Source organism: Bidens hawaiensis, unplaced genomic scaffold, assembly GCF_021521415.1.
Source record: "Bidens hawaiensis isolate Kalapana, Puna unplaced genomic scaffold, B.hawaiensis_p1.1 tig00010811_1, whole genome shotgun sequence".
NCBI lineage: Eukaryota > Viridiplantae > Streptophyta > Magnoliopsida > Asterales > Asteraceae > Bidens > Bidens hawaiensis.
In genome coordinates, this window is record NW_027491833.1 from 281,795 (window position 1) to 295,860 (window position 14,066).

The 14,066-nt window shown below is 35.8% G+C and overlaps 2 protein-coding genes across 2 annotated transcripts; both read left to right on the forward strand.

Moving 5' to 3' along the window:
• Positions 1 to 3,695: 3,695 nt before the first annotated feature.
• LOC143536501 (uncharacterized) lies at positions 3,696 to 7,512 on the forward strand. Its single transcript, XM_077030478.1, has 8 exons — positions 3,696 to 4,006; positions 4,985 to 5,049; positions 5,140 to 5,201; positions 5,294 to 6,454; positions 6,545 to 6,686; positions 6,774 to 6,884; positions 6,960 to 7,051; positions 7,139 to 7,512. Exons 1-8 carry the CDS (start codon positions 3,802 to 3,804, stop codon positions 7,335 to 7,337), a joined length of 2,037 nt encoding a protein of 678 aa, XP_076886593.1. The 5' UTR covers positions 3,696 to 3,801; the 3' UTR covers positions 7,338 to 7,512.
• A 1,902-nt stretch (positions 7,513 to 9,414) lies between these two features.
• On the forward strand, positions 9,415 to 13,399 carry LOC143536520 (heat shock 70 kDa protein, mitochondrial-like). Its single transcript, XM_077030492.1, has 6 exons — positions 9,415 to 9,605; positions 10,956 to 11,029; positions 11,106 to 11,184; positions 11,274 to 11,840; positions 11,916 to 12,536; positions 12,620 to 13,399. The coding sequence occupies exons 1-6, from the start codon at positions 9,531 to 9,533 to the stop codon at positions 13,241 to 13,243; spliced, it is 2,040 nt and encodes a 679-aa protein (XP_076886607.1). The 5' UTR covers positions 9,415 to 9,530; the 3' UTR covers positions 13,244 to 13,399.
• Positions 13,400 to 14,066: the final 667 nt, after the last annotated feature.

A 14,066-nucleotide genomic window follows, 5' to 3' on the forward strand; every position in this document is an offset into this window, starting at 1 on the left:
AGTTTCAGTCTGGCCGTGAGGGGTTGTGACGAAGGGACGGTTGCTGGTGGTACGCGTAGAATCACGCGGAACCCTCAGAACCTGCTGTCCGTCGTTAACACCCTCACGTTCAATATCCTCCAGAGCTTGATCAACGTTACGAACGCCAGAAACCATGGTGATTGATTTTTTTTTTTTATAGATCTGATGAGATCTGATTGCCGTTTGTAACAGCGGATGGCGCCAATAAAGAAACGTGGATCTACTCACTGGTAGCAGATCTACTTTCCTCGGGTGTGATTATACTATTTCACCGATGGTTCTTCTGGATCTGTGTTCTTCCACCTACAAAATGAACAGCGCCGTTACTTACCCCTCAGAAAGGGACAGAGGGGTCCTCTTTGGGGTAACCCTCCGGCGTGAGAATCAGTATATTGTGGAGAAGATGATAATGTGTGTAAAGGAATCTCTAGAGTATTGCTGAATAGCTGAATACCCTCTGATTGTGAGACTGTGTGTTTGTATGTAACTGATTGTGAGTGAATGTAATTCAATCTGATTGAGTGTGATATCACTGCTTGTAACTGTCAATGATTGAGTATGAATGTGTCATCAAAGTGGAGTTGATGCTGTATTTATAATGCTAGGGTTTCCACTGATTGGGCTCAACCTCGTTGGCCTCCTCCAATCGCACTGCGCCACGTGTCCTCTGGGACACCTGGCGCTTTTTCGTTGGTTGTAATCACGTGGTAACACATGTGTCATGCTGAGTTGTCGACCTTTCATTTGGCAGCTGTCAACATCAGCATATTCTTTCTCCTTAAAAAGATGCCTTCTGGAAGGTTGTCTGATGTGCACAATCAAGGTTGCCCTAATCCTGATTTGGATAAGGACGAGGTTGATTATGTGCACGTATGATATGCGCCCACCCTGAGGATGCGCGAGGTCTTCTCTTTATTATCACGCGCAGATATTTCATGCGCAGATGTGATATGCACGAGCATGTGATATGCGCCGCGCGCTGATGCGTTGCGCGCATATGTGATGCGCGAGCATATGTGTGCCTGGGCAGATGTGATATGCGCCGCGCGCTGATGCGCCGCGCGCATATGCGATGCGCGAGCATATGTGTGCCTGGGCATATGATGCCTGAGCATGTTTTGTATGCGCCATGCGCATAGGTTTTGGCTTTGTGCCCTCATAATGTCTTTATCTTGTGGGTTGACCCGCCTTACTCGGTATTGAGGCGGGTACATACCTCTTCAGGTGTGTGAGAGTGATTTATACAACCTTTAACATGTAAAGGGGACTTATATATTTATCCTTGTTATCAAACAAAAGAAAATATTATAAATCCTTTTCAATGGATATTCAAAATTACAAATCGCATATCTTGGTCTAAACCTATGCTAGCTAATAGCATAGACTTGGTGTCTCTTTCTTAACCAAAAGAGTTTACAGTTTAAACTCAAGCTCTAAATTAATATTACGATTCAGCCATTAGGATTTCTTATGGGTTTATACAGAAAACATTTAGTATTTTCTTTTATTTCACCCGACTATCCGTATTTCATATCTAGACCCTATTTTAATATAAATAAGAAGTTCTGTCTGATAAATCAATCCGATTCCTTCTCACCAGCGATTAAGTTATAATCACAAAAGTAAACTACCGTAATTGTTATAACCCTCTAAATAAGTCAAACTGATGATATGACATTTTTTTATTATAGGTTGAGAGTGATGATAGTTTATTCTTTCTAATGTGTTATATTTGTATAAGACAATCGTGTCCTTTGACACTAAAAGAGATGTGAGAGGATGATCGAGTTGTTTTATGCTTTGTATAGTAAGTTAAACTGGGAAACGGTTTATATGATTACCAATATGCGTATTCTATGAACTTATACCGCAAAATGTCATAATCAGTCTTAAACATGTTTTAAATGATGCCAATCGAACAAGGCTACATTTTGACATAAAATTAGGTTTGCATAACTACTAGCTACCTACTCAAATGATTAGACCGTCTCATATTAAATTACCCAAACCATCATAATCAAAAATATCCAAAGAACACATTAAAAAAAAGTTAAAAAACATGTGGAAACCAATTGAGCTTACTAGGGGCCGGATACTACATTGTGTCTCTCTCCGTATGTCATACGTATGAATAACGTGTGCACCTTCCGACCACATACATGCATCGATACATTTATACCACTTCTTCAAAACAAATATCAACAATAAGTTTAATATTATAATGAAGAAGAATACAAGTTACAATTAGTAGTTTCTAGTGACAATGTGCATTTTATTATTTTATACTTAATGTAATAATGTTGATACTTTTATTACTCATTTCATGTGAACAAAATGAAAAGTTTACTTTTATCATGATAAACGACAAGCACGTTTACTTTTTGGTCGACATTCTTCTAGAAGATTAATGCGATGTTTTATGGTTTTACCCCATTGCCATAAGAGCGTTAAAAGTCGTTTTAGGGGTTGTTTGGGATTTCTTATAAATTTTTAATAAGTTAATAAGTTATAAAAGTGTAACTTATTAACTTATTAGTCTCACACCAAAAGCAAATCCAAACACCATATTACTTTACAATAAGTTAATAAGTTATAAATAGGCTAAAAGAAGCAATCCCAAACACCCTCTTAGTGCTTAGATAGTATTTTAGTTGTATTTATTAAGTTGGTTAAATTTAAATAATATTTTATTAACATCTGTTGAAAAAAAAAATAGTGAAAATGTTATTTACACTACACAAATAGTTATATTTACATGTGTTTAGTAAATAATAATAATTAATTATTTTTTAATTATATTGCGCTCTAGTCTATGAGAGCTTGATACGGGTGGAACGAGTCTCATATAATAACCAGGACAAAGAAACATATGAGCTTCACACCCTAGCTCACCCATGCACGCGACGCAAGGCGCATGCACGATATTATAGTTTGATGATGCATTTTGTACTTCATCACTCTTGTCAATGAGGGCCGCTTTTTTAATTTTAAATTTTGGCTTGATCTCAGATGTACCAAGTTACCCACTCTCTTTGATAGATCCTAACACAAATAACTAACATGTGGTTTAGTAACGAGAGTGTAAGTTACCACTTAACGTTGCTCGAGAAATAAAAATATATGTATTTTTTTATAAAGTAAAAGTTATACAATTCAAGTTTGAATGTGATTACCTGGGTCGCTTTAGTTGCTGTATAATAAAATTTGATTCGAAAACCAAATACTAAACTTTAGAAGAAAATAAACCTCCCTATTGTTAGAGGTGCACAAAACCGGTTTTTTTGTCAACCGAAAAGGTTTGGTCAAACCATGGTCAAAACTGGTTTGACCAAAACCGGTTCGGTTTAGAAACCGGGTTAGGAGCATGAAAGTTCAAACTGGTCTAATCCGATTCGGTTCGGTTTAGAAACCGGATTAAAAACAAAGCGGTCGGGTTTTAAAACCGGTTGGTAGTTTCAGAAGGGGAACCGGTGACAAACCGTCAGGTTGGGTCAGTTTTGCAACCAGTTTTTTTTTGTCAAACCGGTTCGGTGACCTGTTTTTTTGAACATCAGTTTGTCTTTGCATATGACCTAAAAACCCAATGGGCTTAGAAGCCCGGTTTAAGAACCTAACCGGGCCGAACCAATTACCATATGCAACGAATCCCAACGGCTAGTTACTTACAAGTAGTCATCAAGTTCAAATAATCCATCAGATCTCACACACAACACAACACACAACAATCATCCAACGGCTACTTTTATCTCTCATTCTCTGGATCTCAATTGTGTCTGAATAATGGAGGACCAGACGATTCAGCCGGTGCCCGAACCGATGGACCGCAGCTCGGTAGAGGAAACTGAGACTAATCGAGAAGAAGTTAGGGTTGAGGATGATAATGATGAGGAGTTTTATGAGAGGATTGAAGCTCCAAAGTTTGTCGATTTTACGAAACCCTACACCGTTCGCACCGATGATCGGTACTGGTTCTGCTCTAGGGTTGGTATGTGATTCAAAATTCTCAGTTCATATTGTTGTTAGAATTTAAGCTATGATGACTTTGGATACTTTACATTAGGATGTATTGTAGTTGTTACTTGTTAATTCAAAGTTATTAATCAATGGTGAATTGATGCTTTTTTCATAGTAAAGTGAAATTTTAGAAAAAATTAGGGCAAGAACAGAAACCTTGTCCCTGATCTAGATGGTTGAAGATTTGGTTGCTAATTTTGTTTATAAATTGATATTATCATGGGGTGAAAATGAGCCCCCGAGCTCAACTAGGCTAGAGCTCGGCTCGTTTTAACTTTCAAGAGCTCAAGGTCCTTTTTTTAAAAGCTCGGGCTTGGCGCGTGAGACGTTTTTTCAAGCTCAAGCTTGGCTCGGGCTCGACTTGTTTCTCGTTTAGTATTTATTAAATTATTCATAAACATTTTATATTATTTTTTAATTATAGTTTTTACATAAAACATGATATATATATTTTTTATATACATTTTTAATTAATTCATAAACTTAATATATATATTATTTTTAAACCATATTATATATTTAATTATTTTTTAATTTAATTATAAACATTTTTAATTACTTTTTAATTATTGCTTTGTTATGAAACATAATGTATATTATTTAGTTATTTTTATCATAATTTTATACATAATACAAATTATATAAATATATTAATTAATATTAATTATATAAATATATATTTAACACATTAAATAAAGATTATATAAATTATAGGCTTGTTTAGGCTTGCGAGCTGGCTCAAGCTCGATATGTGAAGCTCGGGCTCATGCTCGTTTATTAAACAAACTTTTTTTAAGGCTCAAGCTTGGGATCGAGTTCGCTCGGATCAATTCGAGCTTTTAACGAGCCGATCTCGAGTAGCTCACGAGCCGGCTTGGCTCATTTGCAACCCTAATTATCCTGATTAGAGTCTTTTACATTTTGTTAACATGATCAAAATTGCGCTCAGGGTGTGACCGAAAGCATGAGGAGGGGATCAACCCTGAAGAGATCTCTAAAAACTTTGTTCTTAGAGTGAGTATTTGTTCTTCTATTACAATAACAATATGTTCAAACATTCAAATGTAAGTATAACTTGTTAATGTACTTATGAATGTCCAATAGGTTATGGCAGCAAGAAGTCCCAATATCAAGCTTAGAAGAACATTATGCAGGGAACACTCCAGGTACATACTTTATGACAGTAATTATCTTCTTAGTAACAGAAAAACCTTAATCAGATACCAAGTTGCTAACACTTCATGTTCTTGTGCTTTAGTATAAAATGTCCACTTTCAGCTCCTGCAAAGCCATCCAAGCCCAGGATACCAAGGTTTAACATTGCTTCTTCTTTGACTTCTCACAAGAATGGGGACCCACAAAGCAAAACTGGACCATGTTCAAAAGTTGGTTCTACACCAGTGGCGAAAACGAGGCAAGTGGCTGCCAAATATATGACAACACCAAGGAACAAAATGTGTCAACCGAATCCCAACTCGTTTAGAAGTGTTCAAAATCCAAAAACAACCACTATTGATGCCGTTAAAAGTCGATCAGTTGCAAAGGCTCTTGTTTTTCGCTCTCCAAAGAAGGCCATAGTTCTTAAAAAGTCTGTTGAATTGCATACTCCTTTAACAAAGATTTGTGAAGGGATGAAGAGGCTTGGATTAGCAAGTCAAAAGAAGACAGTAAAGGGTAGTGTTAGCAAGCCCGAGAAACCAGAAACCGAAGATTCATCAAGAAAACAAGTAAAGATTTGCAGGAGTGAGAAAATGTCAAAGGATTTGGCATCTGCAAAGTCTACAAAGACTGAGAACAAGAAGACTTTAACTGAAAAATGTCAATCTGTGCATGAGCAAGTGGTTGATGTGAAACCGAGTGATGGTTTCACATCTGAAGTTAGCAAGAAAGAAGATATGAATCCTCATGAAACTTCTGTCACTTCAAATTCAAATGCTTTGAAAGCTGAATTTGATGATTTGTCAAGTATAGAAGACAAAGAGAACATTGTATGTGCTGAAGATCATTCAAATGAAGTGGAAGAAAAAGCTTTAGTTCCCCATGAAACTTCTGACGTTTCAAATTCACATGCTTTGAGAGCAGAAACAAAAGATTTGTCGAATATAGAAGATAAAGAAAATATGGTGAGTGCTGAAGATCATTCAAAAATCAAAGATATGCCGAACATAGAAGATAAAGAAAACATGGTGAGCACTGAAAATCATTCAAATGAAGTGGAAGAAAAGGCTTTGATTCCCCATGAAACTTCTGAAGCTTCAAATGCACATGCTTTGGGAGCTGAAATCAAAGGTTTGTCAAATATAGAAGATAAAGAGAATATGGTTACCGAAGATCATTCAAATGAAGTGAATGTTGGATTTGAAAATGAGCAGATAGATGATGGTAAAGAAAATGCTTTAAATCCTCAAGATAATAACAGGTATGATGTTGGTTGATATTAAAATTTGATATTGCATGTCAATATGTCATGTGTTTTAATTTCTTGCTTATAACACCTATATGCACACAGATCTAACCAGCCATTGGGCGATAAGATGCTCAATAAGGAGATACATAAAAAGAACAAGGTTGTTCAAACTGCGGGTCCTGGTGTTATGAAATGCAAAAAACCGAAGCCTACAAGCATCAAGCCTTTTAGGCTAAGAACTGATGTAAGAAGCCGTAATTGCAGTATATATTTCACGATATTTTGACTTTCACAAACATATATAATAAATAAGTTATTGGTTTGTTTGTAGGAAAGAGGGATTCTTAAAGAAGCTAATCTAGAGAAAAAGCTTCATCTTCCTGCTCCTAAGAAGGAGGTTGCAAAAGATACAAGCGCAATAAAGAGAACATATCGAGTCCCAGTAAGTATTTATTGCATATAAACAAATCCTGATGTTATACAACTTTTGCTCATATGTTACCATTTATGTTTCCAGGAAAACGAAAACTTTTCGAATGATACTGCACGAAAGCGCCCGGAATCAACACAGCAAAGACCCATGACCAGCTTAAAGACAAGATCTCAAAGGTAAGCTAGTTTGGTATCAATATGGTTAATTGGTTTCTTGAATTAACAAGAAAACTAAAGCAAGTTATTACTTGATTGAATATGCAGGATGCCAGGTCAGCAACTCGGTGTAATAAAGGAGAAATCTTCTAAATTACTAAGTGATGTTACGGTGGGGGCAAACAAAAGTAGAGCTGTTTCTGCTGCAAGATCCACGTCAAGGGGAAAACAACCGGTGACTATTGCTAAAGAACCAAACTTTCACACCTCACATTTGCCGAGAACTTGCTCAAAGATAGTTGCTTAAGGTGCTGGTGGTTATGTCTAATGTTTTTGTTTTGTCAATCATTCATTGAGTTTCATGATTATTTCTATGTTAGCTTAGAACGATTTTTTATGTAGTCATTTGTTTGATTGTGTTGCTACAAAAGTTTTGTAGCCCTTTATCAGATTGATTTTGTGAGGAATGATAAGTCCTTTGTATCTAAACTTGACTTTAAAGTCATTCGGTTTCATTTGTTGCTACAAATTCTGTTGGTATGCAATAATATTTTGTGAAAAACTTAAGCAAACTCTGTTTTGGATTTACTAATTGCAACTTCACTTCCCGGTTTTACATCAATCAAAGAGCTTGATAACCATGGGTCGGGTAACGGGTCGAAATGGACTAGTCCAAACTGTTAGGACTGAGATGAGTTACACAACAAATTAAGTTCTTTTTATTAACAAGTGTATTCAATTCTAATTGGTCAAAATGGAATTAGAAGAGTTGTGCAACAAATCGAGTTTTTCCAATAGTTAGTGTGTTAAATATGTAATGGATTGGATAATGGGTCAAAATGAACTTGTATGAGATGTACTAGTCATTTTCATCTCTTAGCTCTTTTCACTTTCCTTTACATCTTTGATTTATACCATAACAAGGCATCTTTGACATTTAAGACTTCTTAGTACATTTTTTTTCTGAACTACAAATTTTATAAAGAGGCTAGCGGGGAAACTAGCAAAAGATCCCAAGACAAAACCAAACGAACAAACAAGACAAACTAAACATCAAAATCATCCCTAAGAAACTAACAAGAATCTGCCCGAATACTAGTCTGGCACAAGTTATGGAGAACATAAAGATACTAAGCTTTCTATGGGTGGTCTCAAGATCGAAGAAAATTAAAGTTAGTTGGGACAATTTGTGCATATTTAATATCTAATCATGTGATTTTGTTTGTACTTTTGTACATGTATATTCGTGGTTCTTTGTTGTGAATATAATACCACCATTAAAGAGAATTCAACATTTTGTAGAATAACACTTTCCGCATATTGGAAAGATAATCTTAGATGATCATATATTGATCGCATCCATCACAAAATCAAGATTTTAGGTAGCAAGAGTTACGAAATATCGAGTAACATTGTAAGCATTAAGGACTCGTCTATACCCAAACTTGATGCCGCAAGCATTTAAAACTTCTAACCATTTTCAAATTGTTTAAAGTCATTTGTAAAATATAAATTCCTAAATGGTGTTGGAAAATTCGATCGAGCAACATAAATATTATTAACTCAAACAAAAACTAAGCAAAAAATTACCCGATAAACTCAAACAGCCTAAAATAAATAAACAACTAAATTTAGACTTATCTTGACGATAAATATAACTAAATAAACAAAAACAAATTTTATCTCCTTTTAATCAAGATTAACATCTTCAACTTTTATGACATTATTCTGATTTAAGAAAAAAGTAAAAAAATTTAGAAGTGAACTTGTGACGGTTTTATTCAAGATGAACCAATCTCAAAAGAGATAATACGAAGGAGGAAAACAGGATGAGAAAAAATGCTTTCTCCATTTTATTATAAAACCATGAGAATTTAAAGCAAATGCAAATACGGAAATGCAACCTACGCTTAAAAGTAAATAGGAAAAATAACTAACTTTCAAGGTGGATCATATATATTTTAAATATAAGTAACTATCAATTTTGCTCCAATCAATAGCCATCTTTCACGCATGATTGCATATTTGCATGTATATCATGGATAGAATTTACTTTACATATTATTCTTCGACTCTATTCTGTTAACTAAAAAATCGAGTGGGTCTGGTGGTAACACGTCTGGAATAGGCCTGTATCACCTACATGGTTCATATAAGAACTATAGTAACAAAAATTCAACTTTAAAATTACAAACTAAGTTATATAAAATTTTGTTTTCTGTAAAGAAATGCATAGTGAAATTACTACTAATATAATTAAAATGTAAAGGAGGTAGTAGGGGCAACTAGAAGCTTCAAAAAACCTAACACATTCAACTTATATTAGTGGAATGGTCATAATAATAATAATAAATTAATAATAACCCGTCCGTCCTCCAAGTAGCCCAATATCTGACCACACAACACAAGTTAAGTTCCGTGACCAATTCATTTTGTTTATTTATTTTTATTTCCGTTCAAAAACCCTAAACCCTAACAGATTCATACACTCTCAACCGTCATGGCTACTGCGGCGTTGCTGAGATCTCTTCGCCGACGTGACATCTCATCCGCTTCTCTTTCCGCCTTCAAATCCGTATGAATCTTATTTACACTTTTATCAGTTTTAATATGCTGATTTCATGTTTGTTTGTGGATCAATGATCTATTAATACGGTGAAAACGAGGTGTTTATGACGCTTAGCAGGATATGCTTATCGGTTATTGAATTGATCTTCAATAATAATATTCGCTTGTTATTGTTATGTGTTAGACTGTTAGTGATTTAATAGATCTCTGGATAATTAGTTTTCAATGTGACAGTATAAATTATTATAATACAGTTAAGTGGAGCTAAATCATTATTGATTGACTGTTTATGTTATGCCGCTTTTGTGGATGAATGATTTGATAAGCTCGGTGAAAACAAGGTGTTTATTAAGCTTAGCTTCTTTAGTTTTCATTCGTATAGTATGGAGCAGGACATGTATATTGTGATTGAGATGATTTCAGTAATATCTAACTTGTTATTGTTAAGAGTTAAGACCGGTAGTGCTTTAATAGATCTCTGGATAATTAGTTTTGAATGTAACAGTATGATTTATAGTACAGTTAAGCGGAGCTAAATCATTATTGATTGACTGTGTATCATTGAATGCTTATTTTATGCCGGTTTAGTGGATGTATGATTTGATAAACTCTGTGAAAATGAGGTGTTTATTACGCTTATCTTTTTTTAGTTTTCATCCGTGCAATTGTATTTAGCATGACATGTTTATTAGTAGTTGAAATGATCTTCAGTAATATGTCACCTGTTATTGTTCTGTGTTAGACTGTTCTAGTATTGAATATTTGAATGTAACTGTGTGAATTACATAATACAGTTTAAGTGGAGCTAAATTATCATTGATTGACCATGTAACATTGACTGTTTATTGTATGCTGGTTTTGTGGATGAATGATTTGATAAACTCAGTGTTTATTACTCTTAAGTTTTTTAGTTTTCAGTCAAACAATCGAATGGAGCAGGGCGTTTGTATCAGCGAATGAAGTGATCTTCAGTAGTATTTCACCTGTTATTGCTTGTGTTAGACTATTTGTGGCTTGTTAATAAAACTATGTTTGAGTGCAGCAACATGAATCTTCTTGCAGTTAAGTTGAGCTAAACCGTCATTGACTATGTGACATTATCGTTTAATTTATGCGTGCTATGTGGATGAATGTTTCGATAAACTTGGAGAAACAAGGTTTATATCATACTTGGCTTCTTTAATTTTCACTCATACAAGTGATACAATTTGTATGAAGCAGGACATGTGTATGAGTATATCAATGAATAAAATGATCTTCAATAATTCTCACCTGCTATTGTCGTGTGTTAGGCCGTTCATACTTTAATAACTCTCTGAAAACTACTTTTGAATGTAACAATTGAATCTTCATGCAGTTGAATGGAGCTAATTCATCATTGAATGGGTCACATTTGAGTCACAAATTTGGCGTAATTGCCAGGCCCTTCTGGTACCACACGTCTACTATTCAGCAGATTATGATTTTATCTTCTTTAATTGTAACTATTACACGATTTTTGATACAGTTCAAGACCTCTTGGAAATGAAGTTATTGGGATTGATTTGGGTACTACAAACTCATGTGTTGCAGTCATGGAGGGAAAGGTAACACCTATATCTAATATGTTTGAAGGACTTTTATATTTATTTTCTGAATATTTATTAACGTGCAATTGTTGATGATTTCTACCCAGACTGCAAAAGTTATTGAAAACGCTGAAGGAGCACGTACAACTCCATCAGTTGTGGCTTTTAACCAGAAAGGAGAGTTAATTGTGGGCACTCCTGCCAAACGTCAAGCGGTTACCAACCCAACAAACACTGTGTTTGGGACAAAACGTTTGATCGGAAGGCGATATGATGACCCCCAGACACAAAAAGAAATGGTAATGGTTCCATATAAGATTGTCAAGGCTCCAAATGGAGATGCTTGGGTTGAGGCCAATGGACAGAAGTATTCTCCCAGCCAGATTGGTGCTTTTGTTCTTACAAAAATGAAAGAAACTGCTGAAGCATATCTTGGAAAGACCATTAATAAAGCTGTTATTACGGTACCAGCTTACTTTAATGATGCACAAAGACAAGCCACTAAAGATGCTGGGAAAATTGCTGGTTTAGATGTGCAAAGAATTATCAACGAGCCAACCGCTGCTGCACTTTCTTATGGATTGAATAACAAAGAAGGTCTCATTGCTGTTTTCGATCTTGGTGGTGGGACTTTTGATGTTTCAATCTTGGAGATATCAAATGGTGTCTTTGAGGTATCCAGTGTTTTCATTTCTCTGTCAAGTTGATATCTCATATATTCTATACACTAATTGGTTTTGTTTATACAGGTGAAAGCGACAAATGGTGACACGTTTCTTGGAGGAGAAGACTTTGATAATGCCTTGTTGGATTTCTTGGTTGGTGAGTTCAAGAAAACAGAGGGGATAGACTTGACAAAAGACAGACTTGCCCTTCAGAGACTTAGGGAAGCTGCTGAGAAGGCTAAAATTGAACTCTCATCTACAACCCAAACCGACATTAACTTGCCATTCATCACAGCTGATACATCTGGTGCCAAGCATTTGAACATCACTCTCACAAGGTCAAAGTTTGAGGCTCTAGTAAGCCACCTGATTGAGAGAACCAAGAGTCCATGCAAAAACTGTGTGAAGGATGCAGGTGTAACAACCAAGGAGGTCGATGAAGTTCTCCTTGTTGGTGGGATGACACGTGTCCCCAAAGTTCAGGAAGTTGTTACAGAAATCTTCGGGAAGACACCAAGCAAAGGAGTGAACCCCGATGAGGCAGTTGCGATGGGAGCAGCTATTCAAGGTGGCATTCTTCGTGGTGATGTTAAAGAACTTCTTTTACTTGATGTCACACCTTTATCACTCGGTATTGAAACACTCGGTGGCATCTTCACCAAACTCATTACCAGGAACACCACAATCCCAACCAAGAAAAGTCAGGTGAGTCTAAATGCGTCACTAGTGATGTTTGATATACATCAATCAGTTGTTTTGACATTGTTAAATTGTGTTTTTGTTTGTAGACGTTTTCAACAGCAGCCGACAACCAGACTCAAGTGGGGATTAAAGTTCTTCAAGGAGAACGAGAAATGGCATCTGATAATAAACTGTTGGGAGAGTTTGACCTCATGGGTATTCCTCCTGCTCCAAGAGGCATGCCTCAAATTGAGGTGACATTTGATATCGATGCAAACGGGATTGTGACCGTTTCAGCTAAAGATAAGGCGACCGGAAAAGAACAGCAAATTACAATTAGGTCCTCGGGAGGTCTGTCAGATGCTGATATTGAGAAGATGGTTAAGGACGCAGAGCTTCATGCACAAAAGGATGCTGAAAGGAAGGCGTTGATTGATGCCAAGAACAATGCTGACACCACTATTTACAGTGTTGAGAAGAGTCTGAACGAGTATAGAGATAAGCTTCCTAGTGAAGTGGTGGCAGAAATCGAGGGTGCGGTTTCTGATTTGAGGAAAGCTTCTACCGGTGAGGATGCTGCTGAGATTCAGGCTAAGATTGATGCTGCAAATAAGGCACAATCAAAGATTGGACAGCATATGCAAGGCGGTTCTGGGTCGGGATCTGCAGGAGGATCGCAAGATGGTGGTGAACAAGCCCCGGAAGCAGAGTATGAGGAGGTAAAGAAGTAGAGATCTTTGTTTCCTATGATTTGGTTTCATTTTTAACAAAATACGGCAGTTTTTGTATTGGAGTTTACTGGTAGAAATAATCAACAATCATATGGCGGTCCGCTAGAATTCTATTTCTTTAATTAAAGTGTTAGAAGTTATTGTTTGTAAGGTGAAGCGAATTTGACTGTGGAATTCTTTGTTGGTCCATACTCCATAGTGTTGCCGTGTACTTTCGATGAGTTCATGCTTTACTTTACTCAGACTTGTGTTTATTTGTGTGTGTTGATCTTTACCTGGATAGAAGAGTGATCCCTACCAAGACCACCGAGAATAGTAAGGTATGCAAGAAGTAACTGTCAATAAATCTTATTAGTAAGAAGCTGCAGCAAGAAGTAATAGTCAATATCTTATTAGTAAGATGGTCCACTTAGGAAGATGGTTCAACAATTTACCACCCAAAATGCCACAAATCATTGTGTCTATGCTGTGACATGTCTTAATTATTTTTTAATAAGTTATTTTGAAAATGTTGTTTATTATAGAAGGGTCTTTGTACTCTAGAAAACACTTTCAAAAGAGAATTTAGAACTCTTGGAGGGAAAACTCCTACAGCTACAACTCTTGAAGTCCTCAAGCTTAATGCAAGATTTGCTTACTGAGAAAGCATCAAAAGAATGTATGTCGTGCTTGTTCTAAACAAAAGGATAATATGAGCAAACATCTGAAGAGTAAGATTGATTTTTATAAATCTTATATATGATTTTATAATTTTATATTAGAATAGAGGGGTCCATACCCTTGGTAAAAGTGGTGTCCAGTAGAGAAGAATGAAGATTTTAAT